At 41.2% G+C, this 19,070-nt stretch overlaps 2 protein-coding genes and 1 long non-coding RNA gene across 3 annotated transcripts in view; all 3 read left to right on the forward strand.

Annotated features, from left to right (window-relative positions):
- Nucleotides 1–13,394, forward strand: part of LOC121634094 — a 20,265-nt gene extending 6,871 nt beyond the window's left edge. The window contains exon 3 of the long non-coding RNA XR_006009173.1: nt 12,116–13,394. This is a non-coding gene — a long non-coding RNA (uncharacterized LOC121634094). The remainder of the gene's footprint in view (nt 1–12,115) is intronic.
- Nucleotides 4–1,517, forward strand: hoatz (HOATZ cilia and flagella associated protein). The gene is made up of 2 exons (XM_041976524.1): nt 4–901; nt 937–1,517. The coding sequence occupies exon 1, from the start codon at nt 293–295 to the stop codon at nt 773–775; it is 483 nt and encodes a 160-aa protein (XP_041832458.1). The 5' UTR covers nt 4–292; the 3' UTR covers nt 776–901; nt 937–1,517.
- On the forward strand, nt 1,826–7,504 carry LOC121634055. Its single transcript, XM_041976460.1, has 11 exons — nt 1,826–2,502; nt 2,639–3,061; nt 3,151–3,295; nt 4,370–4,671; nt 4,783–4,990; nt 5,091–5,210; nt 5,873–6,021; nt 6,117–6,320; nt 6,399–6,622; nt 6,726–6,932; nt 7,075–7,504. The coding sequence occupies exons 1-11, from the start codon at nt 2,489–2,491 to the stop codon at nt 7,482–7,484; spliced, it is 2,406 nt and encodes an 801-aa protein (XP_041832394.1). The 5' UTR covers nt 1,826–2,488; the 3' UTR covers nt 7,485–7,504.
- Nucleotides 13,395–19,070: the final 5,676 nt, after the last annotated feature.

Here is a 19,070-nt window from a genome sequence, read left to right on the forward strand (position 1 = left end):
ATCTTTAATTGGGGGATTATTGGTACCAGTCGGGATATGTTTTGGTGTCAGCAATTCAATGCTTTTAGAAGGTCTGTGGTTTAACTAAATATCACATTTTACAGACGTTGGTGAGACTAAACATGCTGATATGTCAAACGTGTTTTTCTAACTTTTCATTTGGAAATAAAGTGGAGGGAAGCTGATCGTTTATCCGTTAGAAATAAACGTCATCACGCTCCTGACGTCGCTGCTCGATGGTCTCTTGTTTCCTTGGTAACAACTGTAAACTGTAAAGACGCTGGTTAAAAAAATGTCGCTGCAGACGGACGCTCCCGAGGAAGCGGAGTTTGATCAACTTTTCACTGTGTTTGACGGCTCCTCTCCGGAAGATGTTTCCCATGCCAGGCAGCTGTGGAGCTCCCTGTCCCTGCTTCCACCGCTTGAGTCCAGGCTGATGTCGGCAGATATCCGCCAGAGGCTGCAAGTGTTCCGGCCTCAGCGCAGCAGCAGCACGGCCTCGGCTCCCCCCGGTCCCAGACCCTCCGCCCCGGAGCTGCCGGATGTCTTCGCTCCCCGGCAGCGACAAGAAGAGAGACAGCGGTACAAGGCCATGGCCGACCAGAGGAAGGAGATCTTGGCGCTGCTGGGGAGGCAGAGACAGCAGAGGATCCAGAAGGAACTGGTGTCTGCCGCCTTTAAGCCGAAGATGAAGGTCTGCAGAAGCAGGACAGTGAAACCACAAGAAAATTCAGACTGTGAGATGGAAAAAGAAATGGTTAAACAGCTCATATAAAGCAGGGAACATATAACCTGTTGTTCTTTTAAAACATATATTATGATTATAAATCATTATAATCATATAAATAAGGAATTAAAAAGTCCAAACACAAGCTTTAATTTCCTCATAGTCTGTTCTGTTGTGTGAACTGAATAAACTGGATACTGCCCCACAAGGTCTGAACTATATTTATAGTTTTAATGTCCTACTCACTGTAACCGTAATGTTCCGTCTACGGGATTTAAAAGTTAGTTCAAAGTTTTATGATTCAACACCTCAACATTTCATTGCAAAGGCAAAACCATTGCAAACCTATTGTCAGAATCACTGTTCATGGGAGATAGAGCATCATATATGATGCACCACAGCATGTCTTGCAAGTGTGTTTTAGACCTGTTTAGTCTGAAGTATATATCAGTAGCAAAATTAACTTTAAATTCTATACAACTAAAAAAGTCAATGAAAACGGACATTCAATCTTGAGTTAGACACCCCCACCACAGAGATGTTTTCTCTGCTCTGAGACAAAGACCTCTAGATGGCCCTTCTAATGGGGGAGAATAATCTACGTGCATCTCAATAGGAACTGTGTTGAAAAACAGGTTTTTGATACAAAGAAGACTCAATGTGTTTCCAGATTTTACAACATTACCTTAGTTACAATTTCTGTGTTTACTTTTCAAATTTTTACTTTATTGCATTTTCTTAAATTCCAATAATGTCTAGTGAGTGTGATTTTAGTTCTAAGTGCACATCTTAAGATAAATATATTCACATATAAATATATATTTTCATGCCAAACCAGGTGAATGAGGTGAATCACTGCCTGAGATGAAAATAGTACATCAAGCTCCTTTTCAAAAACACACAGGCAAGACACTGACATTAAAGAAAATAAAAAGTATAAATTTAGTTCAAAAGCATGGTTAAATCAAGTCAAACCAAACTTTATTTATAAAGCACTTCTCATGCCACATGTTATGCATATAAAAATAATACAAGCCTTTACATAGTTGAATTACATAACAATTACATAACAATAAAAACATTCATTAAAATCTTTCACACAGTCACACATGTATACATATATACACACCAAGCAGAACCCCCCATTCTGTACAAACATGACTCTCTAATTTCTGTCTCCAAAAATGAATGTAGGAATAAAATACTAAAAAGTGATCAACATCTGGCCTGATGCTGCTGTTAAAACAAACCTTTTCACATCCAGCATGTAAATGCTTCCTGTATTAACCAATTCCCTCAGATTAACTCAACATGGTGAGAAACTTTTCATCAGAAACATTTCAAATCTGAAATCTTAACAGAATAAATGATAGTTTCTGCTGCGGATGACTGATTATTTTATCACCCAAATAAAACTGAAGCATCTTTTATATAAATATATTTCAGTAGCAAAATTACCTTTAAATTCTGCACAACTAAACAAAATCTTTTAAAATGCACATTCAGTCTTGACTTAGGGCAGACACACCCACTGATTACCCACAGATTGCTGCTCTGCCCTGAGACAATGACCTCTAGATGGCCCACTTGTCTGATTGGGCATCTGATGGTTGGGGCGTTACCCAGGTACATCACAGTGGCAGACTTCTGCATAAAATGGTCTGATTTTCCCTCCTTTGGAAATTGTTTCCTGGGAGACAAAGAGGACATTGCTGGATTTTTTACCTCACTTTGCTTTTTCTCTCCTCAAGACTTTTTGCCATGGCTCAAGACAAGTAAGTCAGAACAAGCTTTTTCACTGCTTTTATTTCCCATATTTTATTGTTAAACACATTTTATAGCCATATGCCTCTGGAAAACAGCAGTGTAGTTATCTGTACATGAACAATGTGCTTCTTCTCTTTGTAACAGGAACTGTGACCGCCGTGTGCTTCACTGCCTCAAGTGCTTTAAACCATCCGAGGTCCTTACTGCCCACCTCTCCAGGGTCTGCATGAAGACCAACACACCAGAGGAGCGGAAGCAGGAGTTACAGAAGGCCAAGAAGTCCACCAAGACCTGGACTCGTGAGGGGAGGACCTGGGACTACAATCAAATGTTCCTATGGTGTCATCATGGTCCTTCCAGGCGGGCACTTGTAAGAGAGCTGAAGAAAAAGGTTTTTTTTGTCCTCAACTGCCCCACAGACACTGACCTTGCAGAAATGGAGAAGACAGCGGTAGCTAGAGCTGAGCAGCCATCAACTTCTGCTGCCCCACCCCCCTCTGCAGTAGGCAGTCCAACTCAAGCCTCTGAAGCTGAGGAAGGCAGTTCCAGTAACCCCACCCGGCAACAGTAAGTCCATCAACTTCCACACAGACAGGACTGAATAAGTAGTCTACTATGTGTGCATGTATGAACTAAATTTCTCTGTGCTTTCTCAGGTCAAATCTCCATTTCTCCACGCCTTTGAGGATCCGGATGCAGGAAGAAAACCTGTATGCAAAGTTTCCTCCTGAGGCATCAGTGCTGCAGCAGTTCAAGAATCATTTGGTTTCTGTGCTCCAGATCCCAAACTGCCAGCAGGAGGTAGGAGTCTATGTTTAATTATTTTCTTTCCTGCAGGCCAGACTGATTTCTGCATCTGCATGTTAATGGATTCAGGCATATTACCAACTACAAGCCTAAAGCCTCCCTCTCTACTAACGACTTGCGCATGGCCAACGACCTGGATGACTCGTTGTTGCTTTGGAGACAAAGGGAGAGGGGACAGTCCTGACACCATCCCCCATGACATTTCCCACTACACCCACTCCTCCATCTCCACTTCCCCCTCCACATCAGGGGCCGGGGTCCCCCCAAAACTGCCCACCCTGTAGGTCCCCTCCTCCTCCACTACAGTGACTGCTCTCTCCACCCTGGAGAGAGGCAGAACCCCAGCAAAGCAGCCGGACCTGACGTGGCCTCTCCCTCCACCCTGAAGTACTGTGCTGATCAGCTGTCTCTGGTGTTTACTGACATCTTCAAAACCTCACTGGAGACATGCCAAATGCCAGCCTGCTTAAAAAACTCCACCATCATCCCCGTCCCCAAAAAGCCAAGGACCACAGGACTTAATGACTACAAACCTTGCCTTGACCTCCGTGGTAATGAAGTCATTTGAGCGCCTTGTGCTCTCCCACATCACAAATTCTCTCCTAGACTCACTGCAGTTCGCCTACAGAGCCAACAGGTCTGTGGACGATGCCATGAACATGGCCCTCCATTTCATCTTGCAGCATCTAGACTCCCCAGGAACCTATGCAAGGATCCAGCTGCACCTCCAGTCATCAATCTGTCAAGCTCCTGAAGTTTGCGGACAACACCACCCTAATTGGACCACAATCTGAATGTCGCACACCCTCAGTTCAGCTTTACATTGCATAATGCACTCACTTGCACAGCTTTTCTTTTTATTTTTTTCTTACTTTATTACTGTTCTTTCACATTTAGTGTTTTTTCCCCCTTTGTTTTTTGTATATATATCTGCTCTTGTTGGCACCATAACAATTGTACGTGTGAACCTACTTGACAATAAAACTGATTCTGATGATGATTAGAATATGTATGGAGGTGTCACTCAGTCACTAACCTGTTTGTTTTTTAATTGCTGTATTTTTTCAGGTTGACAATGTGTCTAGAATGCTGAGGTACATGCAACCAACTGGAAATGAGGTCAACTTTGACTTCCTCCAGAACACCACAATGCTGGGGGGCTACTTTGATGCACTGAAGAGAGTGGGACAGTCTGCAGCCACCAGGATCAACTACATCAAAAGCATGATTAAGTTCATCAAATTCCTGAAGCTGGAGCACGGGTCGTCTGATTTAAGCTTAGTCAACCGGTGCTTTTACTACCTGGAGTTTCTGAGTGTTCTTAGAAAACCGATTTCAAAGTCACACAGCAGAGACCTCTGCAGTAAAAGGTGAGCTTATAAAATCCTCAATCCTTTCTTTTCTGTCTGCTGTTTTAAAAGTTCTAAAAATAATTCAGCCTCTCCTTCTCACTGTTGTTCTGCTGTGTCTTATCTTTCCAGGCATGAATACTTGTTTCGTCCGAAGACAACGGTACACAGCTGCCAGAAAGTCCTCAGAGAGGCCAAGAAGGATGTTCTTGAAATTTATGGGCAACTTCTCAAACATGAACCGGTTACAGAAGAACAAAACACCCTGTACCGCTATTACTGTGAAGCCATCCTCCTCCTGGGTCATTTCCAGAGGCCTGGAGCAGTGGATGGACTGACAGTAAGTGCTTCTCCAGGCCAAATTTTCCTCAGCATGCCACGGACATCTTAAAAGAATTCACTTTGTTCAGACTGTTAATGTGTTCATGGTTGTTTCTCAGGTCACAGAATGGCTGCAGAAGCAGGACTGCAATGGACGGGTTGTCGTGTCTGTAAAGTCGCACAACAGAACAGCCAACAGGCAGATGGCCTCGTTTGCCCTGACACAAGAAGAAGCTGCTGTAAGTAACATTAAAGGCCTTTCCTGTTTAGCTCAGCTTATAGCTAAATTGTATTTGTTATTGTTTATATTTTTACTTATTTAGTCATATATTTTTCCAGTTTACCCAAATAAATTACAGTAAATGATTTTATTTTATTATTTTCCTGAATTCCTTTATCTATATTTTTATTCTTGGGGCTCTGATCAGTTCTTACCGTTTCTAGGTTTATTTAATGTTGTTTTTACTGTTAAACTGGATCCTTCACACCGGTAGCTGTGTGTACCCCGTCTGCGGGGTGTTGCCATGGTGACTGCCCTTGTCTGGGTGCAGGACGCACCTGGGACGTTCCTGTGGTGGCATCCTTTGTGGTCATGGATGGGCTGGCTTCCGGTGTGACTGGATCCCTCAGATCCTGTTTCCTCACAGCAGTGTCGACCAGATCTTTTCTTTCTATCATTATTTTTATACTTTCATCCAGTTCAGAGACAGTAGCTAGGGATGGGAGGTCTGTGTAAAGGCTTTTAAATTTAGTCTTTAATATGTCCAGCACTTTGTTGCTTTGTGCATGAAAAGTGCTCTATAAATAAAATTTGACTTGATTTGAACATCACTGTCCATATATGGCCCATGCCTGCAATTCCTCCCTTTTCAAGCATTTCTTCAAATTCTCGTCTCTACAGATAATTAACCAGTACTACATTTCAGTACGACCAAACTGCTTTAGAGACGGGGTGGATGAAGACGCTGATGGGTATGACCAGCTGTTTATAGCGAGAAATGGCAGACCGATTCATAGCGCCACCAATGACCTCCGACGTCTGCATGAACAGTGAGTTTATGAATCTAAATGCATTTCTTCCTTGCTTAGGATGTATAAAGTTTATGAGATGAACTGAAGACATTTCAATTTCCCTTCCATTGCAGCTACAAGTTAAAAAACATCACCAGCCAGGAAATCTGTCGGGCTGTTGAAAAACAAGGCAACAGCGTTCTGACAGATGAGCAGAAGACCGGATTGGCACATTATCTGGACAAGGTTGCAATCACTAGACCACGAGACCACTACTGGATGCAAGAGCCAGAAAACATAGTGAACACTGCCAACTTGATGCACCTCTTAACACAAAAGTAAGTAAGGTGAAACATTTACAGTCTCCACCATCTGCTTTGTGTTCAGTTTTTCACTAAAGTCTCCTCTTTCTGTAGTTCTAATGAATCAGGACATGACCAGCGTCGTCCTGCATCAAAAAGAGTAAGAGAGGCCCCAGAAGAAGAGAGTTTTGACCAGTTTCAAGAGACGTTCCCGGTCACCCTGGATGGGAAGCCACCCAAAAAATTCCAAAGAACTGCAGCTGGCTTCAGAGGAGACAGGGCTATGTATGACAGGTGGAGAACTCTGCAGTTCAAGATGAGGGAGAAACATCTTCTGGGTAGGTGCAGTGAAGTCATTTATATACAGTATGTGATGATCATTAGCTACACTTTTTAAAAGATTATTAATCCTATTTAATTTGCATATGATCTTTTTCACAGCAAAATGGTCCAGGCGCCCCCCTACTGTCCCCAAAATCGAAAAAATCATCCAAAAAGAGCAGTGGCTTTCAAACTGCCCAACAGCTCAGGCCATCATGTCCAAGTGGAGTCCACCGGAGAAAGAGGAGGTGGAGTCGAGCCGGGCGCTAATGAAGATGGTTCACACACAGAAGTGGAAACATCTGGCGAGGGCTGGCGAGGGGAAAGGTAACAATGTTTTATTCTGGCAACATAAAACTCCTTCACTTCTGTTTTTATGCCACAATCAATCTTAAAATCCAGCCAGTTATGTTGAAGCGATGTAGAAAAACAAAGAAAACTAACTGATGTTCTCCCCTCTGACCCACAGGAGTGGTAACTACCAAAAGCTTCCCAAGGAACTCCATCATCTGTGATTATCATGGAGAGCTCATCACTGGTGAAGAGGGGAGAATGAGGATGGCTGGAAGAAGCGACCGGATGAGTTTCTCCTTCTTCTTCAAGGCTGGCTCTGAGGAGCTATGTGTCGACGCCCATGACGCCCCGTGCTCGTGCCACCCCGACAGGGAGACTTTTGGGAGATTAATCAATCACTCCAAACGGCACCCAAACATAAGGCCTGTAAACTGCCTAATGCAGTTTCCCGAAGGACCACAGCATGTAATCTTTTTCCGAGCAATGAGGGACCTGGAAGTAAATGAGGAGCTCCTTATTGACAACAGGGTGAGAAAAAAATCCTTTGGTGGTGAAGGAGCTGATCTGTCCTGGTTGGAGGACTAACTGTTAAAATGTCTGCCATGCACACACTACACACATCCAAACACACATATACACACATACTATATGTGTGTGTGTAAATATGTCCATATATATATATTTTTTTTTTACCAAAAAATACAAATAAAAGCGCGATGTGTGATACATTTCTTTATCATTTTGTATTTCTCTATGCTTTTGATGCTATGCTTGAACACCTTAGTCTGTAATCAGCCTCAGATCCTACCAGGATGAAGTTGGCCTCACATATGGATGTCGGGGTTTTTTAAAAAAAGAAAATAAAAGCAGCAGATGGGAAACATTAGGTCTTTTTTTTCTTTTTTTTCTTGGAAAAAATGACTTGCAACCGATTCTGAGCTGGAGGTGGTTAAATCCTTACTTTGCCTATGTATTGAAGTGTTATTGGGCAAGATACTGAACTCCATATTGCCCCTTGATATGTTTACAGGGGTGTGATGGCACAGAAAAAGTTTTTCTTATAGTTTTTAGTAAGTGTGAAACAACCCTGAATTGATGGATATTTTTTTACTTTTTATCAATAAAATGATGATTTTCTGGTCAAAATGAAATATCTGAGTGTGTTTTAATGTTTTAATTAGGCCCCAGTTTGCTTAAAGCAGCATGAAGTGAAGCCTGTGCAGAAATTCAAATTCCAAATGTCCAGGGGAGAAAGCCCATAATAGGATAAGAGGAGGCCTGTTGACTTTTGCTAATTTGGTTATACTGAAGACACCTACAATAATATATCATAGCAGACACATGCTTTCAGCTCTTAAACATGGGTAATTCCTTTTGAAATAGCTTGAGATACGAAATGTTAACAGTGTTTATATATATATATACCAAGAAAAATAATAACACTTGGGACTTAAAACTTGTGTGTATGTAATGGTGTGTGCATCATGGTGTGTGTATGAGAGCAGCAAGCTCATCAAAATCTTTTAATAACATAAAGAACTGAATGACCACAACTTCCTGTCATTACACTCAGATGAAACTGAGATTGCTGTACTTGGAACCGAACATCTCACAAACAGATGAAGTCGTTTAGTTTGTGTGGATGGTCTCTCTTTGACCTCGACTACAACTGAAAAAACGTTGGTGTTGTTTTTAATCAGCGTCCTTTAACTCACATACAAACAAGTTCCTAAAAATTGAACTGCTTTCTGCAATATTGTAAAGATCAGGAAGATTTAGTCTCACAGTGATGCAGAGAAATGAACTCCTGAATTTCCAGACTTATTCCAGATTATTGTAATTTTTGGTTGGTGGGTTGTCCTGCTGCTTTAAACAGCTTCCAATTGATCCAGAGTTTTGACCATGTTTCCTCAGTCCTGGCTTCTCTCATTGGGCTTCCTGATTGTATAACTCAACTTTTCCAGTAATACCTAAAAAAAAAAAACACCTAGACGGGGAGCCAGAGCCTTCAGCTATCAGACCCCTCTCTTGTGGAACCAGATTCCAGTCAGTGCAGACTTCATCTCTGCTTTTAAGTTTAGGCTTAAAATTTTACTCTTTAGAAAATAAAAGCTTGGCTTTACGCTGAATCTTTTGCAACAGTTTGTGATCAGATTGAGTTAATAATTTTGTTTGATACCATTATATATAATTAACATAATTATATTGTACGCGTTGATTTGAATTCAGCAAAAATCTGGTGGGCTGGTTTGAGACTTTTTAACTGACAGGTCACAAAAAGTGAGAATAAACAGGGTTCTGTGTTCCCCTCCTCTCCACAAGCATGTTTCATTACTCACTCTTTATGTGTCAGAGCAGATGAGAACAAGGCCATCATTAAGTACGCAGATGACTCTGTTACTCTCAGTTTTTTTTAAAGAGGAACAAACCAGTCATGGTCCAGTTGTTGATGACTTTGTACAGTGGTGTGAGAAGTTCAACCTTCAAATTAACACATCTACAACAAAAGATATGGTTACTGAGGTTAGATAACAACAAGACAGGCATGGAGTCACCTTAAAGGTCAGAAAATAGACCAAGTACAATCATAGTCATCATAACAAATGAGGTCTACTTCATTCTCAGCATCATCCTATCTTAAACTTTAATTAAATCCCTGAACTTGCATGCTTAATTTCCTGTCTCATGAATTAAAACTGGCCGATGTAATGGAAAATTTATTCATATACCCTTATAGTTTGTAGGTTACACTTTGTATGTCTGTGTATTTAGATAAGAACTCCTTCTCACACCTTCCCCCCTCTCTCATCCCCTCAACAGATGTTGAGAGTTTAGTGAGCTTCCTCCTTTGCACCCTTCACTCCGTAACATTTGTTAACAGCTATGTGAGGAATTTAAAACAATGACCTCCTACTGTGATGTTATCAGCTCATGCCTGGTATATTAACTAAGCTCACTTGTATCTCCCCAGACTCACGCAGACAAACTTCTTTGACTGTGGGACTCTCATTGCTGATCAGCTCTTAATAAATAATACTTTGTTCGATTCTCACTTAGTGTGTGATCTTTGATAACTAAAAATTCCACAACAATTCTTGACGTTGTCGGCAGGATATCTTGAGTGACTGACCGGAGGACCAGAACCCGTGATTGCGCATCCTGAAGGATACTTCAGCCCCTGGGTCAGCCTTAACCGACAGGGGACGGTGGAGGGACTCCGTTCAGGCACCACTGATATCCAGAACGAAGTCTGCATGTGGAGCAGCATCCAGAATCACACACGGTGAGAAGTTTTCATATCGGACTCCCATTTACTGCTCCTTTTCGCAGGGTCCCACTATCTTGTGAGGCAAGGTAGGTCACTATTCTACTGCGGTAGGGTAGAGTTAGTCCGGCACTGGAGTGAAAACTTCAGTGGTAATAAGAGGCGTTTTAGTAATTTTTGTGCCTGGGTTTGGACAACCCGAAAACAGAGAGAAAATCCAGCAGGAGACGTCCTAGCTGCATAATGGGAAACACAGCTGTGACGGGGAAGGAGAGTAAATGGGACCCCCAATATGTAACAAAGAAAAAAAAATAAATAAATAAAAGGACCAAACAATAATATTTAAGGATATATATAAGTAATAAAATAAATATATGAAAATGTCAAATAGGTGCACCTCATAAAATAACTGAAGAAGAAATAAATATATATATTAAATAAAATAAGTGTATTGCTGAAGCATAAAAGGGAAGAATGATGAAACCAAATAAGAAGAAGATAACAAAAAGAGTCAAAGAGTGTGTGTGTGTGTGTGTGTGTGTGTGTGTGTGTGTGTGTGTGTGTGTGTGTGTGTGTGTGTGTGTGTGTGTGTGTGTGTGTGGAGATTTACCCCACATTCCGAAGCAGCAGACAGAGAGGACACGTTGCCGGTAATAATGAAGCTCTGTCTAACAGTTTAAGTAGGATTGAGAAATCTCATGAAGAAATAAAATGGGTACTTTTTACAGTAAAAACTAAATTAGAAGGAGATGCTAAAATTACATCTGGAAAAGATCCAGATAATGAAAAAATGATCTGATCAGGCTGAGGAAATGTTTTGCTCTGCTCCAGAATACTTAATACACACAAGGACACTTTCGGGTTGTAAAAGCTGGTTGTTTGAAAAACCATAGTTTTTGAGTCTCAGCTGACTTGTATTTGCATTTATAAAATATTTTTATAAGACTTTCAGTCCTTTCTTATGGACACCTTCATCACAATGCTTTAATTTTATTGTGTTCTTTCTACTTAATTTGTGTGTTCTTTTAAAACCTTGTCAAACATAAACAATTTTTACCTTAAAGGAAATTAGATACACACACTGAAGATTTATTTTTAGCTTTGTCAAATCTCTGAGAGGAAACACTTGCAACTTTCCTCAGACACATGCATAATCTCTGTAGAATAAATATTGACCCTATTTTCTTTTTCTTCTTTTCCTCCTTCCTCCGTCTCCGTCGGAGACACCCTCTCCTGAAGCTCACAGGCTGCATCCCTGACCCGACTCAGTTCTTCCACCGGGATAAAAGTCAGCAGAGACCCACTGATTATATATATATGTATATATATATATATAAAATTTCTATCACCACCATGTCCCACGAACTGATACGGATGCCCATATCTACCAACACCACCCGATGTTCTACAAGATTCAAGAGAAGAAACAAAGACATCTGATATCCAACATTTACCACCAGAATTCCTCTGCTTCTAGTTTCAAAGAGACTGAAACCAGATGTTTGATGGACGCGTAAACATCTGTTTTTGGATGGTAGGACACCATCCTCCACAACGCTCCTGATCATGCGTTTTGTTCAGAGGACAAGAAGACTGAACTGGGACAAGAAACTGACTGTGAGCTCTGTAGTCCAGCTCCGAGGTGGCGTGGCCGCTGGACTTTGAGGGGCGAACCGAGAGGTGGGTGCTGAAGACCCGAGGTTGGAAAACCATCCGGTTCTACTGACCAGAGAGAGAACATCCATGTGGTGAGAAGGGTCATTGGTCATAAAAATGAAAAGGCAGTTTGCCATCTGACTGATCCATGGCAGAGCTGACTCGGGGATGGAAGCAGTCATGTGACCAGTTAACACAATGATGGTGAGATTGTTCTGATTTCTTACCACAAATAATTAATGATTTAATTCAAAATCTTTATTGAAGTTAAGCAGATTACATCGTTTATGGAAAGAAAGTGTTAAAGAGTAAACAGAAGAAGCTTCACGTCTAGACATTTCACACACAAAAGACTAGTTCACAGCTGGAACTAGAGACACCTTTACATACACAAATACACGCACGCTCACTGCAACGAAGTACTTGCTTGCTACTGACATCACATAACATGAAATGATGAGCTACTAACCCTGTCTTGTTTGTTTTCATGATTTAGAAAGAACAGAACATGCTTAGCAAGCTGGTGGCAACAACCTTTCCTCAGTTATCCAACACTGATCGGCTCATTTATAGAGGAGAAGAAAATGAGTAAAACGGGATGAAAATAATGTTTTGTTTATTTTATCCCTTCAGATGCATTCTAATTGTTACTCACTGACACATGAAGTTATATTTTCTCCAGATTACCGTCTAACCGTTGACCCAAGATCAGATAAGATGGTATCTCTCTCATTACTACAGCTGAAGTAGTGAGAGTGAGTAAAACCTTCCTGCCAGAGGTGGAAATGTCAACATACTGATCCTTATGTACATTTCTGTAATACTGAATGGCAGTTTCCCTGCTTGGTTCTGTGTGATGATGCAAACTGCAAGTCCCCTGATTTCCTGAAAACCTTAAGTGTGTGCGTGAATTGCACCAAAACCGTTCATGTGTCTCTGGGTCCTAATTATTTTATTTTGTCTTTCACAAATGGCTTAGATTAGGGTTTTAGTACTCTTGGTACGGTATCTATAATCCATATTAAACAAGAATTGAATCTGAAACAGTTTTAAAGATACAAACTGAAAACATAATAGATTTATTTTTCAGTCAAGCAAACTAAAAATCTGAAATCTGTCTGAAAACAGATGAATCAATAAATAAATTGCTTAGAGGGAATTTCCTAAGACCTAAAGAAAATGCTGATGTATGAATTAAATTACGTTAAGGAGCTCCTCTATTAACTGTTATCAGATGTAACTGTATGCAAATTACTTTTAGTAGAACAAAGAAAACCTTAAAAAACTAAAACAACAAATGTTGAGGCAGATAAAATTACTTTTAGGTCATTGTTAGCTCTGCATTAAAACAGGAAAATGCACTATAAGATGACCAGAGATACCAGAAGAAAATTAAAACTTGTTTCATATTGGTCTGATATCCATGGATATTTTAAACTGATTCTCTTATACAAATAATAATAATGAAAAAAAGGGTTTTGTAAAAGACTAAAAGAGGAAAGCGCTGCTCGAGCAAATTTGGCTGATGATGGACACATCATTAAAAGAATTTTAATTGGGTTTACGTCCATATCATCTTGGAGTTGGAAGCATTAATAATAAAAATCTCCAAAACAATTAATGTTTTCCAAACAATTTCAAAATGAACTTTAAGGATCCTCATGAATGCAGGAAAATTGACCTGCTCTGATTTGGCCTTTCTGCGCAGAACAACTGACGTGACTTTGACAAAGTTTTCTGACTCTGACCTGACGACAAACCACTGATGGACTGATATTGAATGAACTTTTCTTCCAGCAGGTTCTTATCCAGGATTGTTTCCACAGAAGGCTGATTGCTGTTTTATAACGCTGTTAATTCTGCTGCCATTAACAGTTACACACATTTATTGTCATTGAAAAGCAGGTCTGATAATCTGTTTACAGGAGGAGGAGACGTCTACTCTACATCTCTTTTTGTAAAATATGTGTATGTGCATTTTGAAATCACAAATGATTTTGACCCTCATGACATTTTGGGATAAACTTTTACAGGTGGAGTGAAAATTATCACCATGTACACATGTGCTTATGCTGATGAGGATTGTTTTTACAGGGGGATGCCGGAACAGGCAACTTCAGTATTCAAGCATACAAGAATTTTAATGTTTTGTGTACAATTTCATGTTTTGTGTACAATTTCACTCTTATCTGGGATAATGTGACATATTAACAAAGATGGAAAGTATATCAGTTTTTTGGTAGATTGACTATTCCACCATGCACCTCTGGTTCTGCAGGTATTGTGCGCACTACTGATGGACAACCCTGCCTTTCTTATCATTCTTCCCTTGGTTTGCTAGGTTGTCACATGGGGTGGACCATGTGACAAAAGGGAGGTGGTATTCTCAATAACATCTCTGATTCCTTTCGAACAGAAAGTTCTTTCACAGGTACACAGTGTGAGTAAGGAAGGCCCTGCCACACCAGCATCAGATCTGCTCCACTCCTTGGTTCCGGGAGACTGGATCTTGGTCCGGGAGACGAGAAGAAAGCACTGGCGTTTTGAAAGGTGGCTGGGTCCATTCCAGGTCCTGTTGGTCACTCATACAGCCGTGAAGGTCGCTAAAAGGTCCACGTGGATTCACGTGTCCCACTGTAGAAGGTTTCAGGGTACCCCAGCTCCAGCTGACCTCTCAACCACAGGGCAGAATAATCCCTGAGGTCAGCCCCGTGTGAGATAGTCCATTCTCCACGTGACAACATGAAGTACACCCAGACTGCCGTGAGGGGATGGTCGTGCGTCATCCTCTTCATCCTTGTCACCTCCCTCCTCTGGTACCTGGATCCAACCGGACCTCACCCAACACAACGCACCCCAGCTTCGTCCCAACCCGCCAGACGACTGCAGGGGACAGAAACACCCTACTTCAGGAGACACCGCCGAGATGACCACATCCTCCAGCATCATGATCACACTGAAAATCTTTGGTGGCAAGTTGCCAATATGTCTGCTCATAAATTGACAAATGACAGTTGCTATGTTTGTGGACTGGTGCCGCATGCCACACCCACTCAATCAGTTTTTATTCCATATCCAGTCCCTTTGAATACCACTTTGTGGACTCTGATCATGGGTAATAGATTACACCCTAGGAACATTACTTGGCCACACCAGCGCCTTCCCCTCTCCTGGAGGAGGCCAGCTGAGTTTTCCAACAACACAAACTCCACTTGTGTTTCATCCAGAACTGTCTTCCGCTTAAGGGATCGTACAAATCCATATTCTTCTCCACCTCTTTGTTTTCAGCGAAATGGGACAGATGCACTATTCTTTTTAGGACACACTCTAGATTGTCAGCGTATTATTCCTGTCTCATGTATATCCTCACCTTGCCCCAAACGCTCTGACTCGTTCACCTTAAATTCTTGTGATTATTCCCTGACTGTTCTCTTTCTACAGAGTGAGACTTAGGAGTTGTTGTGTTTAAACATTGCGGCCTTTTCCTGAACCCTTTCATCACCCCCATCGTGTTAAACGCGGTATCTTCTCTCCACAGATGAAAGGATTTATGATGGCTTTGCCCTGGTGGGGGGTTGGGGAACTAGCATGGACTGTGGAAGATCTATCAATCTCTTTGGAAAATTTAACCTCTTTATGTGTGATTAATATGTTGCATTTTAATCAAAGGGGTGGATTGTAATGGAAAATTTATTCATATACCCTTATAGTTTGTAGGTTACACTTTGTATGTCTGTGTATTTAGATAAGAACTCCTTCTCACACCTTCCCCCCTCTCTCATCCCCTCAACAGATGTTGAGAGTTTAGTGAGCTTCCTCCTTTGCACCCTTCACTCCGTAACATTTGTTAACAGCTATGTGAGGAATTTAAAACAATGACCTCCTACTGTGATGTTATCAGCTCATGCCTGGTATATTAACTAAGCTCACTTGTATCTCCCCAGACTCACGCAGACAAACTTCTTTGACTGTGGGACTCTCATTGCTGATCAGCTCTTAATAAATAATACTTTGTTCGATTCTCACTTAGTGTGTGATCTTTGATAACTAAAAATTCCACAACACCGACACTTTTCAAATCAATCAGCGTAGTGATGAAACTTTCCATAAGATGTCAGTAAAAGCTCATTCGTGGTCTTGTGTTTGTGTCATATTGCAGAGTGTGTGTGATCATGAGGAAAAAGCTTTAATGAAGCTTTTCTCTGACTGTCTGCAGCTAAATGCTTCATCCCCTCCAGCAGCTCTGATGTGATGCTGTCCGTCGTCTCGGCCCAGCAGTTTCTGCAGCGGTGGAAACAGATCATCGTAATTTCTGTCCACCAGCTGTTGCTCGCTCTGTTTGCTGCACTTTGTCACTGCTCGTATGAGAGGCCGAGCTCTGAGGGAGTATTATGGTCAGTGGGAAGTGATATCCCTGATGTCTGCCTGACATTTCACAGAGCGCCTCAGGAGGATTGACGGTCGGGAACAGACCTGCTCATAGTCGGCTCTAGAGATGCCACGGATGAGGAGGTGCACATGCTGCAGAGCATATGGCAGCTTTTAGAAGAAATTAAATGAATCAGAACATGTGGAATGGGCTGGGGGAAGGAGGGGTATTTCTAAAGATCCACATATTTTTCTCAGATTGAGAGGCGCTGATTCTCATCCCAGTGAGCTGAACTTGAACTCATCATGTGAAGCATTTCCTCTAACTGACACAGATTTGATCTTATCAAGTTTCTTCCACAACCTAGTGTATTTACAACATACACAAATTTATGGAGTTAATTTAAGTTCTACAAACTCAAACTTTTCTGGTTAACTCAAATTTCTTAAACATATATATATTTTAGGAATTTTAGAGTACAGCCAGAGATATTGTGATATCTTATGGTGCAAAGGGATTCCCTCTGTTATCTCCGATGTTTGCAGACAGCTGAAAAAACTTTGCAGAGACTCAGTCTGTCATTCATTTAGTTTTTTTAGGTTAATAAAATAACTGCAGCATCAAAATACTTCCTCTACCATCTTTTGAGAGGCTCTATTTACTTTTTACTACAATTTAGTCGCATCTAAAGCAGTTGCTTTCTCTATTATTTTTTCTTTATGAGCCTTTTTTCTTGTCTCTGGTTAAATAGTACAATACTTAGAGCATGAAAGGGCTACTTCCTGATGCAACCCTTAAGTAATAGCCCTGTTAAGCATGCAAGCACCCCCTGTGTGCTCTGCATTGTCCAGCTTTAGTTGTTTGTGTGACGTTCAGTATAATGTTTGGGGAATAAGTCATGCTCATCTTTAAGATCGACACACAGAATATCAAACCAGAGCTGTGATGTGAACACATGTCTGCTGACACAACACCAATCACATTTACTGATCTGTCTCTTGGGGCTGTGATGACCTCTTGTGCAGGTCTCTGGGTTTATATACAACTGTCTCCTCCTTAATAAAAGTTAGGTACCCCATTGGATGTGTTATACTTGATAAGCACGAAGAGCAGCCCTGTAAAAACTCTGAGAGCATCCTTTAGGATTCACAGAGCATCTCAGAGCTGCTGTGTTCTCTCTGGGGTGTTTGATCAAGCATCTTCACTGTACGTACAGAGAGGCAGTGAAACATTTTTACTGCTGAATAACAGAAATCTTGATTTTTTTATTTTCGTGTTTCTGGCTTTGACAGCTGGTCTAGGCTTATGCTGCAAAGACGTCGTGTCTGAGCAAACAGTTGCTCAGAGGGGTGTTGAACAAAATATTTCAGAGCTTTTATCTCCACTGCACATGACTCTTACAATCCACTTTCATCTCTAACATCTCATCCTGGTTCAGCTCCTTCACCCCTGTATTTACCAATATGTAGATACACAATTAACAATGTAGATATAGACATATGTGTGTGTGTGTATGAGAAGATAACCTTTCATAAGCTTGTTATCAGTGGACAGGTGAAAAGCTGCATCTCTGATGGGATGGGGCTGCATTAGTGCCTACAGTGTGGGCAGCTTCCACATCTGTGACGCTCCATCAATGCTGAAAAATACACAGAGGTTTTAGAGCAACATCTGCTCCACCCAGACAACGTCTCTTTCAGGGAAGGCCTTGCAGATTTCAGTCTAGACCTTTCACCAATACAAAACATCTGAAGCATCATGGAAGCAGAAATCCAGCAACCAAGGTCCAGGACTGTAGAGCAGCTAGAATCCTGCATCAGACCAGAATGGGACAACATTCTTCTCCTGAAGCTCCATCAACTGGTCTCCTCACTTCCCTGATGTTTTTCTAGACAGTTGTTAGAAGAAGAGGAGATGCTACACTATGCTGAACATCACCCTGGAACTACTTTTTACACCATGCTGAACATCACCCTGGAACTACTTTTTGCACCGTGCTGAACATCACCCTGGAACTACTTTTTATAGACTCGTTGCTGCCATCAGATTCACTATCAGCTCATATTTTCTATGAAGTGGTGAAATGTCTCAGTTCTGACAACTGATGTGTTATTTATCTTCTACTTTAAAAAAATGGATTGATGATGTTTATAAATGATTACATTCTGCTTCTATTTACTGTTTTACACATCACCCCAGTTTGTTTGGAGTCGGGGTTGTAATGGTTAAATGTGTATCCATATAAATCATGTAAAACAAAAATAAAACCCTGTCTGCTTATATTTAGTCTTGAACTTTAATGCCTGGATAAGTGAAAAACACCACATTTTCCTTTATTGTAAAAATCCCCTGGAGGACACTGTTAATCACAAAGTACAAAGAAGAGATGTTGGTGTCTTTGGTCACAGGAAGGGAAGTCTGCATGACCTGATCTGAACTTTAAAACCGAGAAGTCTCACATGGAAAACACAACATTCAAACTGTCACTGCAAATGAGAACAACCATGCACGGATCATTCTGTAGGGGCCCCAGAGAAAAGATGAGTCCAAGCTTAGGAGGCTTAGTTCATGAGGAAAAAAGGACATCAAATGGGGGGGATGTCTCATTGGAAATAAATTGTTTTATTATAAACACCCCCTTCTGATTGAAAAGACAAAAATCATCCTCTTCCCTCTGCTGAAGACCTTCTGTCACCAATTTATTTGTTAGTAATGCCAGGTAGACTGGAAGCAGCATCTGTTGATGTATATCCCACCTCAGCGCATTACAGTTCCTATTCAAACTGTGCAGTCATTAAAAGGGAAGGTCATATAGTCAGCTTGTTTGTACTGACTGAAAAATGCCGGCCCACCTTGAGATGAAGCATTACTGTTATCAAGC

This window comes from Melanotaenia boesemani, chromosome 2 (assembly GCF_017639745.1).
Source record: "Melanotaenia boesemani isolate fMelBoe1 chromosome 2, fMelBoe1.pri, whole genome shotgun sequence".
Taxonomy (NCBI): Eukaryota; Metazoa; Chordata; class Actinopteri; order Atheriniformes; family Melanotaeniidae; genus Melanotaenia; species Melanotaenia boesemani.

Coding starts and splice junctions, on each gene's coding strand:
- hoatz (XM_041976524.1), top strand. CDS start 293: ATGTCGCTGCAGACGGACGCTCCCGAGGAAGCGGAGTTTGATCAACTT.
- LOC121634055 (XM_041976460.1), top strand. Junction 3,062..3,150: donor AGTAACCCCACCCGGCAACA/GTAAGTCCATCA, acceptor GTGCTTTCTCAG/GTCAAATCTCCATTTCTCCA. Junction 6,022..6,116: donor CTCCGACGTCTGCATGAACA/GTGAGTTTATGA, acceptor CTTCCATTGCAG/CTACAAGTTAAAAAACATCA.